The sequence below is a fragment of the Cyprinus carpio genome, chromosome A17 (assembly GCF_018340385.1).
Source record: "Cyprinus carpio isolate SPL01 chromosome A17, ASM1834038v1, whole genome shotgun sequence".
NCBI lineage: Eukaryota > Metazoa > Chordata > Actinopteri > Cypriniformes > Cyprinidae > Cyprinus > Cyprinus carpio.
The window spans coordinates 23,770,983-23,792,143 of record NC_056588.1 but is presented as its reverse complement, the minus strand read 5'-3'; the positions used below and the strand labels follow the sequence as shown (position 1 = coordinate 23,792,143).

Below are 21,161 nucleotides of genomic sequence, written 5' to 3'. Positions count from 1 at the left end.
CTTTCAGTTGAACGTGACATTTTTGTTTCCTCAGGTTGAGAAAGGTGGACTTGCAGTGTGCATTGAAATGTGCATTCAAGCACTAAAAATAGGAGTAAATGATAACGAGGGCTGTAATATCTCCATCTGCAAAACAATCTCTTGTTTGCTGCCTTTAGACTTGGAAGTAAAACAGGCTTGTCAACTCACTGAGTTCCTGATAAAGCCATCTTTGGACTCTTATTATGCTGTTGAGACCGTCTTTAATGAGCCCGACCAAAAGCTTGAGTTGGATGATCCACCGATTCTAAACTCACTACGCTGTGACCTTTTGTTGGCCTTAAAGACTAAGTGGCCTTTCGATCCAGAGTTCTGGGACTGGAAAACCCTAAAACGTCAATGCCTTGCTTTGATGGGTCAGGAGGCAGCAGCTATATTGTCTACTGACAAATTTACTGACAGTGAAGACAATGAAGACCATGAACCTGATGAGAAATATTTTAAACATCTGCATTTTACCAATAGTCCTACTTATGAACTCAGTGAGGTTGAAGCAGAAAGAAAGAAGAAAAGGGAAATGAAGAAGATGAGAGAGAGGGGATTTGTTTCTGCTAGATTCCGCAATTGGCAAGCTTATATGCAGTATTGTGTTTTGTGTGACAAAGAGTTCCTTGGACACAGAATTGTGAAGCATGCATTGAAGCATGTCCAAGATGGGATTTTCCGTTGCCCAATATGTGCTGAAACTTTTGAAACTAAAGCAATTCTAGAGCCTCATGTGGCATCACATGTGAAACAGTCAAGTAAGGAGCGCCTTGCTGCTATGGGTGTGAGCAAGAAACGTCCCAGTTCTGACACCAAGTTAACACCAGCTAGCAGTACTTTGAGCAAAGAAGAGCACTACAGCAAAACTGCTGCAAAAGTTAGCCAAGGGACAATTTGCAATAATATATATGATTCAAACGGTAGTCCGATCACAAATGTGAAAAGTAAATCATCATCCCCAAAACAGGGCAACCCTATTCGTGATGTTAACAACACTAAACTTTGTTCCTGCCCTGTTAAAAGCTGTCAGAAAGTTTTTAAGTACTTCAGGAATTTGGTCGCACATGTTAAGGCCCACAAAAATGAACAGGAAGCAACACATTTCCTTGAAATACAGAGCCAGAAGGCTTTGTGCCAGTATTGTCACCGTCAGTTTGTTAATGTGACCCATCTTAATGATCACTTACAGATGCATTGTGGTGAGAAGCCATATTTTTGCATTCAGCTTGGATGTAACTGCAGCTTTTCCTCTCATGCTGAGCTTCTGATACACAGAAAAGAACATGCTGAATTTAAGGCACAGTGTGCATATCCAAACTGTGAGAGAATATTCAACGAGACATACTTGCTATATGATCATGAAGCGCAGCACTACATGTCATTCTCCTGCAAAAGTCATAACTGTGACAAGGTGTTTTACACCCTGTCTGAGCTAGATTTGCATCAGAAGGGACACAAAAAGCAGGACCACCCTGCTGCTGATGTGGGATCACCTTCTCAACTGGAATTACCAGCTTCAACTTGTCCTGCCTTAGAGTTGCCTCCAAGCCAAATTAAAGAGGTTTCCCAAGAGTCTACCCCAGTAGAAATAACATGCACAGTTGAAAACATAGTAGACAACACTGAAGATTCCACAGAACAGACCAGACATCTTGTATCAGACACAGCTCAGTTGACAGTAAGCAAAAATGATTCCCAAACTAATGCTATTCAGCCTGATGGATCTAAGACATCTCATTGTCTTGAAAGAACAAAGCAATTGCATCTTGAATCTTGCTATGTAAAACTGCAGCCAATTCCCATCATGTGCAATGATTCAATATATTTAAATTCTACAAAAAATGCTGACAGTGAAACTCAAACACTCTTGAAAGATAAGAAATTGTTTTCTTCCCCACAAGGTCAGCTAGAGTCTTTAACATTGAAGTCAGCTCCCTCTGTGACAAAAGGCAACAAAGAAGAAGGTCTGACTCATGTGTGTCCATTCGAAACCTGTACACGGAGATACAGCACCTCAAAAAGTTTATCTAGACATGTCAAAAATGTTCATTCAGAGGCCTTTGAGGAGTGGAAGCTGTCAAAAAAGTACAAACGGATTGTGGAAATTGCTGCAAAAAAATCTTTGTCTGAGAACACAACCGCTAGTTCTCAGATACCAAAATGGACAAGCCGTTCCAGACAAACTAAACACACTGCATTTCTGGACTCAGTGATTCAGAGTCCTTCTTCTGCTTTTTCCAACCATGATAGTATGCAGTCAGCAAGTGCCAAGTTTTGCTCTCAGCTTGAAAACACTCAAAGTGCAACATCACGAAACCAAGCAGGTCTGATTCAGTTACCAGTAACGCAGACATGGGAAACACCTTCATTGGAAAATTTGGATTCAGGTTTTTCTGAACATGATCCCTACCGCTCTACGATTTTATCTGACAACCAACACACAAACTCATCATACCATTCTGACGCAGTCTTAGATTTCACATCTCCCTCGTCTTACAACGACATCATCCCCCATTCTGTGAATGCCCACACACCCTCCAGTGTGATGAACGAAGCCTCAAAATACGTGTCAAGCTCTCTTAGAGTACTACATGCACTTAACTGCGATCAGACTTGTGACTTGTCACAGGTTGAGTCAAGTGTTAATCCTGGATTCATTCAAATTGGACAAAACCATCTCAATGATATTTCCATCAGCACTGGTTTGCTGCAAATAGGATCTTTGTCTGGACAGAATGTCAGCTTATATTTTTCAACGTTGCCTTCAGAGGCAAGTCCTATTTCAGTGCATTCATTGGCAAATACAAACAAAGAAATCAGCACTAATAGTACTGATGCATTATTCTCATCAGATATTATGTCGAATCTTTTAACCCCTCATTTTAAGGAATCGTCAGAAGATTTCTTTGGTGCTGCCTCTCTGACTGATGAGAAAAGTCCAGAAGATCTTTGTAATCATGAATTGTCACAGGAAGGAACAGAAGGAATCCCTTCAGATGACCAGAACGCTTCAGGTTCTGGGGAAACTGGGAAATCCAAAAAAAGTAAATCATCTAAGAGAACAAAATGGCCTGCCATAATACAGGATGGGAAAGTCATTTGCTGCAGGTGCTATAGAGAGTTTTCAAGCACAAAGTCACTTGGAGGTCATTTATCAAAACGTTCCCAGTGCAAACCTGTAGATGAAATTGATCTTACTGCTGATTTACCAGTATCATTTCTTGATTTTCTAAATGATCCTGATATTTCAACAGTACAAATGCCTCTCCCTGCGAATGACTTACATGAGGACAATAACAAATCCTGCATCTGTGCACCATCAGAATCAAATATCTTTAAAGGAATCACTTTAACAAGTGTGCATAGCACAGACAGTGTCCAGAACACTAATTTGACCTCTCAAGACCCCTCTGAAATGACTAAAAATTACAGTCTCTTCCATCCACCTGTAACAAACATAGTCACAGAAATCAAATCTGAAGCCGAACTCATCCCTGCAAATACTGGTGAAGATGGCAAAATCATAGAAATTGAAAGGGCACTACAACGTCTAGATTTAGTTGATATACTCAGTCAAGACAAAAGTGTATCTGAGAGCTCTAACCTGCATGATCTAAGCTCTGAAGCTGGCACCAGAAATTATCAGTGTCACACAATTAAAGATCCTGTAAAAAATGAGCAGAAGTGTATTTTAAAGCCCTTTAGATGTAAAGAAGACTGTGTTTATGGAGCAATGACAAAAGAAGCTTTATTTAAACACCTTAGCCGTGTACATGATTACAGTGAGGACAGGATAAATGAAATGAAGAAAAACCCTGACAAATTAGCTCCTTACAACTGTCATCTATGTTCTAAGACATTTACCAGAACCACAGGCCTTAAAATTCACTACAAAAATGTCCACCATTTTTCAAAAGAAGAAATGTCTCGCTTGAAAATCGGTCTTGGTTATAGAAAGATCAGAAAATCTACAGAAAATGTGTCAGAAAATGCGCATACCAGTCTCATCATTGAACAGGGAAATGACTCATCAGAACAGTCTCAATCCCAAATCAATACAAATTTGACTGTTATATCTGTTGACTCAAATGTTAAAGGAAAAGCCAGCATTGTTGCCAAAAGAAAAAATAAATGCCCCACACAAAACTCCATTACAGTTCCTAGCACTGACACCTGCAGAACTGTGGAAGCGTCACAGAAAAATGTAGTAAATCTTGATATGCTTTCAGCCACAAATGTAAAACTAGAAGGTCCCTCTCTTCCTGAAGAGAATCGTGAATTAAATGAGCCAGGTATATTTGCAATGCAAGAGCTGAGTGGTGGAAGTCCGGATCTCTTTGACACAATTAATGCTCCAGACAAAAGAACAGAATATGCAACTTCACAATCTAACAGACAAATTGAGACAAATTCAAATGTGATTGATCTTCAAGAGAAAGCTAAAATGCCAGTAGACAATACTGATTTTAGTGATTCAAGTGATGCACAAATTATGTACCGGCCATACCGATGCGTGCATGAAGGATGTGTGGCTGCCTTTTCAATCCAACAAAATCTCATCCTCCATTATAGGGCTATGCATCAATCAGAATGTGATAACAAAAACAATGCTAAAGAAACTGAAGGAGTTGTCCAAGTGCAGGAATACAGATGCCAAGTCAAACAATGCTCAAAAGTAGTGTCAAAAGTTACCAGTTTGTTGAAACACTATCTTTTACTCCACAGATGCACATTGGAAAAGGCAAGTGCATTGTTATCCGGAGTTGATGTAGGCACGTTTCAGTGTGACCAGTCAAAATGTTCTGCTCACTTCACGTGTCATTTGAAGTACATTGATCATATCAAAAATGATCACAAAGCAATAAAGGTTTCAGCAGATGGGGACTTTGAGAGCGTGGACCTCACATTTAGATGTCAATTTGAAGGTTGTGACCGGGTATATACCACCAAGTCAAACCTTCTTCGACATCTTATGAAGAAACATGATGCTACTTTTGAAACTATAAAAGAGAAACAAGAAAATGGGATTGGGGATGATGTTCTAGCAAAAAAGTTAAGTGCAGGTTCTAACAATGGAAAAGAGAATATTGCAAATAACAATATTAAAATGAAGAGGAAGAATTCAAAAAAGAGAGAGGACAAGGCCCAAAACCATTGGATGACGATAGAAAAGCCTGCTCTTAAGTCCACCAATGAAGCATCTGCCATGTGCAATGAAACACTTCCTATACAGTACCCATGCATGATTGAGAGTTGTGATTCAGTAATGAGTGCTGAGCACAGTATAATAAAACATTACACCACTCACGGTCTCACAGAACGGTACATTGAGGATCAGAGAAGCCAGTTCATATTTTGCAAGAAAAGCAACGACATGCCTAGAGCAGATAGTACCTCAAAAAATGTTGAGGTGGAGGAAACAGTCTTTGATGGAGATCAAACAGAGAATTCAAAGGTCAGTTCTCAAGATGTAGGCCCAGAGCCTGCAACAGAGGTTGTAGTTAATGAAGGTTTCACTTCGACAACCATCAAACGGAAAAGGGGTCGTCCACGGAAGTCGGAATGTAGAAACAAAATCAGTGTTGAGAGAAAACAAAGTCTTCGGAACTGCTCTGGTGAGCATGTTAAATGTATGCTGAAAGTCTCAGGATCCATATTGAACTCCTCTAACTCTCAAGGGAACCATGTAGATAATGAAGTTGAACTAAAACTTTATAAGCAGTCAGAGTTTAAGACATCCGTCCTGAAGTTCAATGAAGACTCTCTATCCAATCCATCGAAACGACAGCGAACACTTCAACCAATCATCCAAGAGAGAGATCAAGTCCAATGCATTATTAATTTCAGAAATCCTCTAAAGATTGAGACTGTGAAGAATGTTAAAATTGTTATGTATGAAAACCTATCCACTTGTTCTGAACTTCTGCTAAGGCAACTTCAAGATATGCAGCCTATGGTTATCCTGAAAAAGGGGCTGCACAGTTGATGGTTAGATCGTTTATATATATATATATATATATATATATATATATATATATATATATATATATATATATATATATATAAATCAAGGCCTTGTTCTCAGGACCACATACTGTGTCACATGCTGCTGACAGATACATCCAGTTACATTGTTGCATTTATAGTAGTTCCAACACCTTGTTTGTTAATGGATTTTGATTAGTGCTTTAAAAAAAAACATGTACAATATTTAACATTTTGATGTACCATTATGGTTGTTAAAATACCATTTTGTATTTCTGAAATGATCTTATAAAAATTAGATGAAAGAATTTTTAAAAATGTACAATATTGTGTAGGATGAAAAAGTTATGATATATCCCTGTGGGATTGTAGTCTTTCCTTTTTTTTTTTTTTTTTTTTTTGAAAGTATTTATTTTTAACTTAACATTAGTGTGTCAATGTACTTGTCTTCCGCCTAACATTCAATTTAAGTAAACTGAATGCTCATTGTAAATTGTGGCATCCACATGACTACTTGGTGTTGGATTGTGGTGTTTGCAATTCTGAGGTTCTTTTCACCAGAATTCAAGAATGAGGTGAAATGTTTCAGTGTGAACATTCAATATAGCACAGAAATGAAAGACAAAGTACAAACTGAGGGGAAAAAATAAAGATGTTGAAAGAATTTACAAGTGCAAAGTTTTTGTGCGTCTCTGTATAAATGTGTGTATAATTTTACAATACAAATATATGCGTACTAAGCATGGACTTGTAGCAACAGACAAGACAAGCAATTCAAATCTTGCAGAATTAACAAAGAAATGTGAATGCAGCTGCTCTGATATCAAGATTAATCTACCTTGAGTATCCCCTTCACACAAGACCTCAACAAGGCCAGTCTTCTCTGCTCCTGAGAAACGGCGTTTGTTGACATTTGACATTTACTGTTGCTCAAAAAGGCAACATGATGCATTTAAGAGCTGAGAGGTGTTTCTGAACAGGATGATCTGGGTAAAATATACCCTTTATTTGATCAGTGGGAAATGCAAGTATCTTCTGTAGCATTTAAACGGGAAGTACTACATGGAAAAAAATAAGGTCTTTAAAGGTGGCTATATGTGGGAATCAGAAACCCATGTTATTAGAAACACCAGTGTCTGTTAATGAACTACAGCCAGCAACTTATTGCTTGTGCACACACACAAGAGACCATGTGATTCAAGGCCCCATTACTCATAATGAAAATCTGATCCTTTTTCACTCTTAGAAGTTAAGAGAAGTTGGAAATACCTTTGCAGCGATATACTGTACATCCAAATGCCATCCACACTGTTAAGAGCGACATTTAGATGTAAATATGAGGACCAAACAATAATGACAGCGGTAAGAAAGTAGCTAAGAATCTGATCTTAGCGATGTGTATGTTTCACCAGCTTATGACGGATGGGGTCAATAAAATTACACTTTTATGGCTGTTTGATTATAAAGTATATTTGAGTGTAGACTATATAGATCTGGCTATCTGAGACTACTTTGAATTAATCTGTTTTCTTTGTATGACACATTTGCAGTAAAGAATAGCTTTCTTGGCATTAACTGAACATTACATAAGCATTTGTTCCATGTATCACTGAATGGGAGTGAGGCTGATGGAAGTGCTCGTAACCGTGACATCCTTCTGATTTTCCCAGCAAAAACATCCCAAGTCCTTCGCATAAGAATCAGCCTTCAGGCATTCATAGACAGCCTAGAAAATCAGGGTAGGTCTTGTGTTTTAGGTTTCTTTACAAGCTGTTCAAGTCAAGTCACCTTTATTTATATAGTGCTTTTAACACTACAGATTGTGTCAAAGCACTTTACAGTATTAAATACGAAAATAGTGTGTCAATAATGCAAAATGACAATAGTAAACACTCAGGAAGTTCATCATTGAATTCAGTGATGTTATCATCCAACTCAGTTCAGTTTAAATCGTTTCTGTGCAATCAAGCAGATATCGCTGGATATTAAGTGTCCCCAACTAAGCAAGCCAGAGGCGACAGCATGGGCGGCGCTAAGGAGGGGATAGCAGGTGCACCCCCAAGAAAGACAAAATCACGCCCATAGCACACCCACAGATGTTTTTCCTGGAATCAGTTACATACGTGTTGTAGCCTATTGTATTTAACAGTTGAGATGATAATAAAAAAGAAACAAAAACAAAAAAAAAAAGCATGACTCCTTACACATGGATAACTCGTGCAAGACATGATTTGCAGCTATCGCGCTTTTCGTAATGTCATTATAGCATTTTTTTTTTAAAAAATGGAGCGCTTTCCTTGTGCTTAGTAGGCCTGCCATTGACTAAAGATTTTTAAAGTCGCACTTTATATTAAATTGTTAATAATATACTAAGTCGTCCTTTAATATATAGGCAGACCGCGCTCAGGCTCGCTCATAAGCAATTGCCTCAAAGCACCGGCAAAGTGATTATGAACATGTCGGGGGAAAAGAAGACATTTTAATTACTTATTAATAAACTATTGCTTTCTGAGTCAGTCTTGGGTGCAAAGATGAGTACGTGCAGATCGCATATATATGCCTTGAATTGTGTTTGCACTAATTAAGTTAGTTTGTCCACAAGGTGGCAACTCTCTCCCGGGCCAGCCGGAAAAGAAAAGGAAGAGACGCAACAGTGCCAAAATTGGCTACTTTAACAATGCTGCCAAGGGTTGTTTTTCATATCCGCGGGTTGAAGCGACTCCAATAACATGCTATTTGATATATATATAAATCTGGCAACTACAATCTACCGGAGAACGCAACATCAATAGATGGCGGCGTTGACAAGAGCTTGTAAGAGGGAGTTATGAGATATCCACAACTCTAGTTTAAAACGAGTATAAAGACAGTGTTATCGGTCATAACGCAGAAATAGCGAAGACTGGATGAAGGTGAATATCAAATGCAGTATAGTTTGAAAGTCTGCGCGTTCGGCTGAACATATATGCTGGCTAGCAGCTTCAGACAAGCATGCCAGTAGCACTTTAAATGACAAAAACACAAAATTATGTCAAAATACTATAAATACACAGTTTTGGCAAGTGATTTTTTAAACACGGCCTTAAATGAGTTATAAAGTCCAAAATAATCGTAAGGAGCTGGGAGAAAACCTAATATGTGTCAGAAATATCTCATGCACATCAGATTTTAAAGAGACAGGGTTGCTTTTAAAGTGAAACTTGCTTAAGTCTGTCATTGATGGAAATCACGGAAATGAAAAAGAGAACTCACTCTACTGTTCTAGTCGCTGATTAACTTTTGTTGCTTGAAAAAAAAAGATTAATCTATATAGTTTATGCATATACAATTAATAGTTTATGTGAAGATTGTTTTGCATTCAGTTAAATTAAAAGTTGATATTTTTTAGAGCCTAGATAAATGTTAAAAAATAACACTTTAAAAAAATACTTAAAAATAAAAAAACTATAAATATAGGCTAAAATTCATATAATAGAGACATCCTCAGCAGTATTATAAAAAAATACTTTAAAAAGAGATGTCATTAAATATTTCAAATAACATCTTTATGTTGTTTCTACATTCATTTGGAGGTTCAGTGTGAAATGACGACAATATATTAGTAATTATTTAGTCACGATTAATTACGGAAAATGTGTAGTTATTTATAGACCCCCTACGATTAATTACGGAAAATGTAGCACGCGTTTTCTTGTCTGTTTTGGCCAACGTGAATTACCGTAGATGCTCTTACCGCGCGCATGTTTGATATATTTGCTTCCCGGCAAAGAAATAATAATAATAATAAATAAATAAATAAATAAAATCAAGAGCCAGATCACGTAAACTGTTAATACTGGCTAAATATCAGCATCAGGTAAGATTACTCACATTCATTTATGCACTCAGTTACATAATGTTTTAATTACAGATTTACCTTTATGAAAATTAAGCATGGGTTTAGCCTACTACAAAAAAAAAAAAAAAAAAAAAATTAACCTAAAGTAACCACACATTAACATGGTTTTGCTATACTAGCCATTTAGTTTTTAGTATTTATTGTGTAATAATACTAATGGTAATCAATCCGAATGACTAACGTTATATGCAATGCACGCATACAGAACGCGTGATCTCTGCAAGTAGGGCTCGCTGCAGCCTGCGGTGGACATCCAACCCCGCCCACATCCAAGTGTGACGTCAGAAGTCACGCCCATCACGACACAACCCCGCCCACGTCCAAGTGTGACATAAACGAAAGCCACGCCCATATCAAATACGTCTCCTCATGTGATTTCCCCATCCCCGTACCTGGAAACCCGGAAGTATGTTGAAACAATTTATGGAAGTTAATGGGATTTAAATAAAATAATATTGTCCTTCGTTTTACTAATACACGTTTTCTTATTTTTGTAAAGGATGTCTAGGCTAAAATGGCACAACTTAAATCTAGTATGTTTAATATGTCTAATATACGGAGCTGATTTTGTCATCATAACAGCTCCTAAAACGCTTATGTTGATTAAAGTAGGCTTATTGTCAATTAAAACTTTTACCCCTTACCTTGTTCATGTAATGAGATAAATTCACATTTATTAAAAAAACGATTTTGACCTACCCAAGGCAAAATTGAAATGCATCAAATTTAAAGGGGACAATTAGATTTTGGTATTGTAGAAGTATGCAAATTTATCGTAAAAGTTGGTATTGTATAATTGTCATTTAATTTTTCAAAGATTTATTCCACTTATCATAAAGTGTTAACATTTGAATGATAGAATCAACAGTTCCCCATATGCAGTAGGGTACACATACTTAGGCTGAATAAAGATTCCATTGATAGATTATATAAGTAACATGACATTGACCTTCAGGCCTTGTTCATCACAACTTGATATGAAACATGTCCAGGTCCTCCACATACTTAAAGATGAATGAAAAAAGCATCCATCATTTCATATTTTTATATTTATTATTTTATAAAAATAATTACATGTACAATTTTACAAAAAAAAAATAATAATAATATACACATAATACCACCAGTTTTTGAACGGTAAGATTTTATTTTTTAAAGTCTCTTCTGCTCACCAAGCCAGGATTTATTTGATCCAAAACACAGCAAAAAAACAGTAATGTGAAATATTTTTACAATTTAAAAGAACTGCTTTCTATTTGAATGTATTTTAAAATGCAGTTTATTCCTGTGATCAAAGCTGAATTGTCTGCATCATTACTCCAGTCTTCAGTGTGTTAACATAATAATAAAATGTTTTTTGAGCATCAAATCAGCATATTAGAATGAAGGATCATGTGACTGGAGTAAGTCACCTTTGAAAATCACAGGAATAGATTTCATTTTAATAGAAATATAGAAAATTGTTATTTTAAATAGCAAAATATATTTACAAATATTTTAAAATTGGACTTTTTTTGCTGTACTTCAGATTAAATAAATGCAGGCTTGATGAGCAGAAGATATTTCTTTAAAAACATTCAAAAATGTCACTGTTCAAAAACTTTTGACTGGTTGTGTTTAACAAAAGGTATGCTCCAAATATTATAAAGTCTGAGCAGCTGAATGATCAGATAAACAGTTCTTGACATGCACATACATACATAGACTACACAGAGAGATTCCTTGCTTTAATATATCCTCCGATTCTCCCTCCAGGTAGTCTTTGATGGCATTCTGTTGATTTTTACTGTCCATCTGGAGAACGGCAGGCCCTGTCAACAGAATAACCCACGATGACTCTGTACCACACTGGACCAATGTCCCTTACAAACTTCCACTTTATGTCCTCTTGGCGCTCCTGTTAAAAATAGAGAATACATACGTGTTGGGGGTATGTGTGTCCACTAAAAATTATTTACCTCATCATTCTACATAAACATATTTATGATTTTAAACCACAAAAATCAATCAATATCTAAAGAAATGCTCTCACCATACCTCCATGCAATACTGCATGGCTTATGTGGTCCTTCAAGTGAACTGTAACAAGTATTTTCTTTACTGGTAAAACTGCAGCAGGGACCCCTTAACCCGGGAGAACTGCTCTGCATCAGGCTTGGACTGAAAATGTGTAGAATGCTGTAAATCATGACAAACAAACATTAGGTGATCTTTTTGTTAACATAGAAGAATACAAAGATAATTTTGTGACATACACAGAGATATCCAGCAAGACATAATGAAATGATGCGGTTGCCCAACCAAGTTACTGTACATGGGTACTGTGATCAGAGTATATAATTAAAGAGGTTATATGTATGTGAGTGTTTTGTGTGTGTGGTGGTGGTGGGGGGGGGGGGGTGTGGGGGGGGGGCAGGTAAGTACATATGTGTGAGAGGGATGAAGTGTGTGTGTCTGAGTGGGTAAGATGAGTGTTAGTATGTGGGGGGGGGGGGGGAAGGGGTATAAAAATATTGCACATTGATTCATAATTGATTTTTTTATGTTTTAAGACTTGTGCCTTCTATCTATCTATCTATCTATCTATCTCTGTCTATCTATCACATGTATGTATATATGTATGTATTTGTGTGTTTGTGTGTGTGTGTGTGTACGCATGCATGCCACGAATACATACATACATATATATATACATGTGTGTGGATAGATAGACCCCCCAACATAAAAACACTCATCTCACCCCCCACCCCCAAACACACACACATAAGTATATTTGTTGCTAGCAATAACGTGCCTGTGTGAAGTTGAAATTAAAAATACTGTTGTTTATGCACATGCACACAAATGACGCACACGTTCTTAAAGTTGTCAACGTTTGGTAAAGACCAAAGATATTACTTACCTTTACTTACCGACACGGCAAACAACAGCTTCTTTTTAGCGGTTGGCAAACAATACAAATTATCTTCTTACTGATGCTTCTTCCTGTTTCAAAATGATTGAGAATGTGACGTATTTTGACATGGGCGTAGTCTGTGACATCACACTTGGATGTGGGCCGGGTTGGATGTCCACCGCAGGCTGCAGCGAGACACTCCTACGCCAGATGCACAAAACAGACCCTCCCACCTCTGTAATAAACACGCAGATGTTAGTCCCGTCCGAATTGGTACATGAAAATCGCAGACGTCATGTGGTAAGAATCGAAACTCAAACGTAGTTTAGAAAACTAGTCCCGTTCGAATAGGGCTTAAGTGATTGTTATATGGTGAATGTGTGATGGGTTACAGCTGTGTGCAATCATTGCATTCAGGTGTGTGTGTGTAATCAGTGCCTTCAGCTGTATGTGTGTAATTAGTGCAATGGATGATCTCTGTCTCTGACCAGACCAAACCAGCAGTTCAATTCCAGGCTGTAGCAAAGTCACATTGTGCAGAGGACTCATCTGGTTCCTGTGGTCTTGTCCAGGTGGCTGTCTAGGAGACAAGGTCTTCACTAGGGATTTGTCTCTGGGGCTCATCTAGTTGTCCTAGTCTCCGCTGACATTCAGGGCTGTAGAGGTCATCTCAAGGTGCTGATCTACCATCTGGGCTAGATACGTACTGGATCCGGGTGACTGCAGTGACCATCTTTCTGGACACAGACGGATCTGGTGGCTATGGTGACCTCGGAATAACAAATTAGAAACAGACTAACATTAGCATAGATGCCATTCTTCTAACGATGTAGCAAGTACATCGGGTGTTAGGAAGTGATTGGAAAAAGACTTTTTTTTTTTTTACAAAAAATTTAAACAAAGTAAGGGAAACGTCTACACCCAGTCAGTAAGTTGTTGTATTTGTCTAGTATTTGTCTGGTTGCCTGGTATTTGTTGTTAGAAAAACACAGTGGTGAAAGGCAGGGTTCCTCAATAGGCGGCCAGCCACACACATCCAACCAAACAAAAAAAAAATGGTTTGGCCCTCGCTAATTTAAAAAAATGTGGCATGAAAATTCAAACACAGTATCAGAAAGCCACATTAACTTACATTGTGTCTACACCGGACGCGAGCGGTGCGACGCAACAAAATACAATAGAACTTATTCCCACATAGCAAATGTCTTCTGGCCCAGATCCGGGCCAAACAATCACTTTTCCTTTGGCCCAAGTACCGCAAGCAAAGAATGACGGCCCTGAAGTGGCCCAGAACTGGATTAAAGACAAGGGCCAGACATGGGTCATAACCGGCCCGAATCTCAGCTAAAATCACCCTTAACTGGCCCTCTGGGCCAAAACAGGTTTTATTATTGTGCACAAATCTCAGCCTTATTTTAAACCAGAATCCCCAAATCTGAGCCACACCTGAGCCTTATATAGCCCAGACCCAACCTGGGAATACAGAATCTTCATATTTTTGCATGGACTTCACGCGGGCCGGATCTGGGCCAACACTGCTTGCTGTCTGGGAATTTACACACAAACTATGCCAATAAAGTACATTAAACTGAATAGAAAATCAGACTTAAAACCCACAAATCATGTAACTGTGCAATAAAAAAAAAAACGTATTGCATTGATTTTTCTATTTATTTTTATAAAGAACAAATCAACCAATAAAGAGTGAGTGTATAAAGTATACAGTCTATAAGAGAAACGTAACGGATAGACACATGCTCCCCAGGAGATTAAAAAAAGACCCCTCAAATGATGTCTTCTAGTGAGTTTTGAGGAAATATGGACAGATTTAGTCATTCAACAGAAGCCATCAATAGATTTAGGTTATCTGGATTGAAACAAGATTATAATGCAGGATTGTTGCAATGATAACCATGACTGTCAAAACATTTCCCTCTGATTTAATAAAGACTCAGTGAAGTACCTTTTTAGTCAAACATTATTTTTGGATTTAAGTTGTGCATCACCAGCTTATGACACTGCTTAGATATCTCAGTTTAATTTGGCATGTCAACCATTTTTCAAAATTGGATAGTCATAGATGCTGGGAAAGTGGATGCATGCCAATTTTGTGACAGCAGTAGTTTTAACACACACAAAGAGCTAGACTAACGTTAGACCCTTATCTGACCTGACGATCATAGAAAAATTCGATGAGACAACAAAGTATTGTGGATGTAAATAACGTAACAATGTGGTTGTTGCAGGGTTAACTGTCTGCTTATGGACTTTTTCGACTTGGTGTCAAACTTACCTCTTAACTCACTGCTAACTGCTTATCAACCTCTCTTCTCTGAGACACTGCGTACTACAGACAGATGCACTGAGCAGCCAGGTTGCCCTGCTGCCACTGACTGGTGAAATTTCGCGGGGGTCGCTGCCGTGCTGGTGATGGGTGAAATCATTGTGACTGTGAGGGGAAGGGGATTCTAAATCGGCGATTTCTGTTTGAGGGGAGTTTGGTGCGGGTCTCCTTGGCCTTCAATGAACATCAAATATACTTAAAAAATATTATCTGATTTATAAATGGGGTGGCAACAGGGGTGGCAAGACTGTATCCCAGACCCCATAGATCCGCCTCTGTCCATCTGTGCCTCAGGGAGAAGAGGCCATAGATGAAGATGTGCTGTTTGTTTTTGCCCTAACTCACTGTTCGATAGTGGGCATCAATCAGAATAGGGAGACTCCCATTCAGATGCTACAGAGGTGAGGAATCACCAAGGGCCTCATGTATAAACATTGCATACACACAAAATGATCATAGAAATGTGCGTTTGCTGTTTTCCATGCACATATCTGTATTTATAAAAATGTATGTTAACCAGTAGACACAGAACTTAGGGATATGCCACCAGATGAGCAGGCGATAGCCTCATGGACAGCTTTGGGACCAGCCCCTGTCTTGGCTAATCCATGCTGTCCTAGCAAGGATTGTGTTAAGGCTGACTGCCTGATTTCTCACTGTTGCACGTGCAGCTCGTATGGATAATGTATTGGCTATTCTCTGGCACGGATTAATGCACAGGCTGCAGTCTGGGCCCCACGTGTGCAGGGGGCCTCGCATTGGCCAGAATTTTTTTTTTTTATTTTATTTATTTTTTTTTTTTTACTTAAGCGCGAACCAGGCACGGCACGGCGCATCATTCCAGTTTCCAGTTTGGATGGGCCAGACAAATTGTGAACGTTAAATTAAAAACGTTATCCAATCACTGTTTAACCTAATAAAAATTACTGACTAATATATTGTTAAATTATCTGTGAGTATACATAATATAGATTTTAATAGCTTGATGCACTTTAAATATTTTGTTGCATTGTAAAAAGTTTCGGTGCATAGGACGGACCTATCCGCGATCGCTCTCCATGGTTCTGCCCAAAGAAGAGCGCTTTGGAATTTCCATTACGCATCATACGCATCATACCTGGGCTGCGTTTCCCGATAACACTGTCTCTTAGCGCTCTACGAAGACTCTTAAGGTATAACTTAACTAAAGGTATATTACCACTAAAGGTATACCATTGTCTTCAGGGCTATCATCCACTCGCGAGGCAGAGGCGCTCTCCTAGCAACGGCACTGTTCACACCACAACCCTGGGGTGGCAGAGACGAAGATGTGCTGGTGATGTAGATCTCAGCTATCTTCATCTCCTGGTTGCAGCGATGACTCCGAGACTGTACGTGCGCGTTTAAGGTACCTAAACAACGACGGTTGCAACACTGCTGAGGGGTGGGTTGGAAAATATGTGACGTCATTATGTTTTTTAATTTAATCAATGTTGATTATGAAAGTGAGCATGCAGCATGAGAAAGATACATCATGAGATGCGCAATATGTCTAGAGACATGGGTAAAACATTCTGACCACTTCATTAAGTTTTGTTTTGTAGTCTCTTTTTTAAAAGGTTTTCGTTTTGTATAAATTGTATCTTAATTTTGATCAATGTTTTTTCAACCAATTGCCTGTATTTAATAAATAAGAATATCTGCTATTCTTTCCACTTACACCTCTGTTTATGTTAGTTTTGGTTGTGCTGCCAGTGTTTCTTGATCATAATTAAATGGTTGATTCTAAGCACTGGGCCTTGTTTGTATTTGTGGTTTGTTTGTAATGTTCAATTTTTCATTTTACCTACGTGGTGTGGTGGTAATTGTCTTTTGTCTTGTTGTGGTCCACCACACAAAAAAATCAACCTAGGAACAACAAAAAAACTAAAACATACACTTAAAAAATGACATTACACCGAATATGCATATGGACATGTATGGCACTAAATATTTTTTTTTTTGGGGGGGGGGGGCTCACACAAAGAGCAGCCTAGGGGCCCCTGACCACCTTAATCCGCCCCTGGATATTCTCCTGGCTGCCTTACAGAAAACAATGTATGTCAAGTCAAGTCACCTTTATTTATGTAGCGCTTTTAACAATACAGATTGTGTCAAAGCAATTGTACAGTATTAAAAAGGAAAATAGTGTGTCAATAATGCAAAAAGGCAGTTCATCATTGAATTCAGTTATGTCATCATCCAGCTCAGTTCAGATTGAATAGTATCTGTGCAATCAAGTCAACGATATCACTGGAAATTAGGTGTCCCCAACTAAGCAAGCCAGAGGCGACAGTGGCAAGGAACCAAAACTCCATTGGTGACAGAATGGAGAGAAAAAAAATGTGGAAGATCAAGATTCCAAAATGTTATTTGATTCTGATTTGGTAGCCCATTCACAACAGACACGTGATGTAAGTGAGGTTATGTCATCAGCTGTCTTATGTCGCAGGCAGATATGGCTGGCTCAGCCATAATGAGCAGACTGATAAAATTACCTGTAATGCCTGGTCATGTCTTTCATCCAGATTCTTAGGAAATGTTGGACAGACCTGAGCATTCCATTACATTGAGGGAGACCTCAAAGGGCTTGCGGCAATCCCTACCGGCCTTTAAACAAAGGTTTAGAACACCTCAAAGGCTGCAACGGCCTGCCTGATTTAGACATGATGTGGTGGCCCTGCTGGTTTCCAAGAACATAGCTTTCATGTAAACAGTCAGAATTCCACCTCACTTCCCCGAAGGGTTTGTCCACGATAACTCATGGGTACCGACTGCAGTTTCACCTCCCTTTTCAGGGGTCCAAATTACTATTGTCAAGGATGCCCTTTTGGAGCCTGTATTGGTGAAGGAAGTTCAAAGTGTGTTTGAAGCGCCCAGCGCACAGCAAAATGGGTTTTACTCCATAATTGAAAAAAGAAAAAAAAGGGTGGTTATCGGCCCATTTCTGACCTCAGTAGTCTCAACCAATACTTAAAGGTACTCTCATTCAAAATTATTCACATAGAGTATTACTCGAGTGGTCTCAGGCCTTAGCTCTCTTCAGTTACAGGGTATCAAAATTCTTCCATATCTAGACGATTGGTTGATCTGCATCCCCACTCTAAATCAAGTACTAATGGACACAGAGAAAGTACTGGCCCATATTCAGTCCCTTGGTTCCACTGTAAACTGAAAGAACAGTGAACTTTCTCGGGATCCGTTTTGATTCTGTGACAATGAATGCATGTCTCACCTCAGAGAGCCAACAGTCTGGGAAAAGCATGAAGACATTTCTAGTCAGGAAAACAAATTACAGAAGTTGTTTTAGCTGATAGCAGCAGCAGCATCAGTGGTGATCCTTCTGGGCCTGTTGAGAGCACGTGGCACATAGTGTTGGTTCAGTGCATTTAATCTCTAGCCATAAAAGACAAAGGAGTAAAGCTGTTGGAGACATTGTTCTGCATGAAGGCTCTGCTTCCCTGGAGAAACAAAGACTTTCTTCTCAGAGGAGTTCCACTGGGAGTTCTTCCTCACAGAAGATCACTGATCAAAACAGATTCATCACTGACAGGCTGGAGAGCTGTCTGTGAGGGCTGGTTGTGGAGGGGCACATGGAAGCTCCATTGGTCTTTGGATCACACAAATGTGCTCGAACTAAAGGCAGTTTATCTTGCCCTCAAGGGGTTGCTACACTTAATTCATCACAAGCATGTGTCAGTGAGAACAGACAGCACCTCTGTGGTGTATCATATAATTCACCAGGGTGGGACGAAGTCGCTACGCTGTGCTGTCTCTAGGTGACTAAGTAGCTACTGAATTGGGCATGGCCCCGGCTAGCATCCCTGAGAACAATTCACATCCCAGTTGTAGCAGCCAATATCCTGTACAGGACAGGGCCTCTCCCAGGAGAGTGGCGCTTACACCCAAAGTAGTGGGTTAAATTTGAACCCGTTACAGGGAAGCCCAGTTAAATTTTTATGCATCTAGGGAAACAACTCATGGTCAGGAATGGTACTCCCTTATAGTACAGGGTACTATATGCAGGGGTGAACATAATTTTTTTCAGCCTGGTTCTCATAAGAGAAGATGGAGATTTGGTTTGGTCCTCACACTGCATATAGCGTGAGCCATTAAATATAACTATAAAAAATTAATTAATAATAGTTATAATATTATTGCACTTTATTTATTTTTTTAAATTTTTTTTATAAAACAATAAACTAAATAATAATGTGTGATAATATTATTAAATATAAAAGGTAGGCCTAGTATTAAATACAAATACAATTATTTTATAGTAAACTTAAAAATAAAATACTAATATTTACTACTACTTTCTTTGTTTGCTGCTTTAAGAAGAATCGCTTTACGTATTCCCCAATTGTAAGTCGATACGGATAAAATTATTTAGGCGGGTTGCCGGCAAATAAGTATACGCGCTTCCGGATTTAGAGCTGCTGCTGATTAAGGAGCGTCAGTGAATGAATGTCACAGTTTTGCATTGTGCTTTGAAAACAGCATGGGATAGCCTAGATTTATGCTTTCAATTTGAAAAGAAATCTATATAGTACAGTTTGTCGATCTAAAATGGTAATTGTGTATTAACAGCTGTAAAGAATGTCAGTACGCAAATGCACTGTCAGAACTTATTTATATGGTGCATTTTTTATTTTGTCGCGCATGCGGACCTGCAGACCACTTACAGTATGTGCACCCCTGACTATATGGTACTGTACTGATGGTGGCTCCACTCTGGCCAGGAAGGCCATGGTTCCAGACCTGATTCAACTGATACAGAGCTGTTCATGGCAACTGCCAGCTCGAGCAGATCTTCTGTCACATATAAACGGACATATTTGGCATCCAAACCCGACTGCTCTGAACTTGTGGGTATAGTCTCTGTGGAGTCTGTCTCTCAACAGTTAGATGACACACAAGACACTGAGCAATACTAGAGTCCCATCTATTCGGGCCAATAACTCTTTAAGCTGGAATTTTTTTACAAACTGGTGTTTGAACACTCAGTTGAACACAGTTCTGTGCCACTTGTCCTTCTTTTTTACATTTTCAACTGGATCAAGGCAAGGCAGCCAGTACAAATAAGGGTTATGCCCACTGATTTATATATAGATCAGTGGTTATGCCTTGGCTATTTCAGCATTTCATGAAGGGCCAATGACCAGCTATTAGGCCGACTTCCTTTAAGTTTCCAAAGGGAGTTGACTTGTGTACAGACCGTACTCTGCGGTCACCGAGTTTGGTCTTACCTCTTGTATTGAACTCTCTCACTAAGTCCCAGTATGGGCCTATTGTGAAAACAGATTTGAAATATGTCTCTCTAAATGGATTTTCTCTTGGATCTCTGCTCTGCTAAGCAGGTAGGAGAGCTCTGTGCTCTCTCTGTTAGTGGAGATTGTTTGCGGTGGAAGGCACAGCACGGGAGTGTCACTTGGCCCAACTCTGCATTTTTGCCAAAAGTATTTAAGCCCCAGTTTACAATTTAGGTACTGGAAGTGGTTCAATATTAACCTCGTGACCCTTTTGGTATGAATCATCCTATTAAGACCGTAGTGACGAGTGAGGTCGAAACAGATTGAAAGTTCAAGTCTGCTTTATTGTCAATTCTTCCACATGTACAGCACATACATACAGAGATTTGAAACTGCGTTACTCTCAGACCGTTGGTGCATACAGATAACACTAACAGTAGAGCCTAAAAATACAGATAGATAAAGATTAAATATAAAATACACTATACAAATAAGGGCATGTAAAAAAAAAAAAAAAAAATTGTAGTACAAAATAGCTTATTCAGTCTAATTAAAGTGACAAAGAGTCAGTTCTTTATTTAACTGACTGAAAAGGTAGTTGAATGAGGTCACTTTTATGCTGAATGAGGTAGTGAGCAGACCAATGCTGCACAAAGTGTCTGGGGGCAAAAAAGAGGGAGGGGGTTCAGAGTCAGACTATTAGTGCAATCCTAATTTCATTACAGTGGGTTAAAGAGAATAGAC

General features: G+C 38.8%; 1 protein-coding gene across 3 annotated transcripts in view; it reads left to right on the top strand.

Annotated features, from left to right (window-relative positions):
* Positions 1 to 6,682, top strand: part of LOC109085180 (zinc finger protein 292-like) — a 45,373-nt gene extending 38,691 nt beyond the window's left edge. For all 3 annotated transcript variants that reach the window (XM_042774452.1, XM_042774453.1, XM_042774454.1), the window contains one exon: positions 35 to 6,682. In XM_042774452.1, the coding sequence (XP_042630386.1) occupies positions 35 to 6,010 (5,976 nt within the window). In that variant the 3' untranslated portion in view covers positions 6,011 to 6,682. The remainder of the gene's footprint in view (positions 1 to 34) is intronic.
* The last annotated feature ends 14,479 nt before the right edge of the window (positions 6,683 to 21,161 follow it).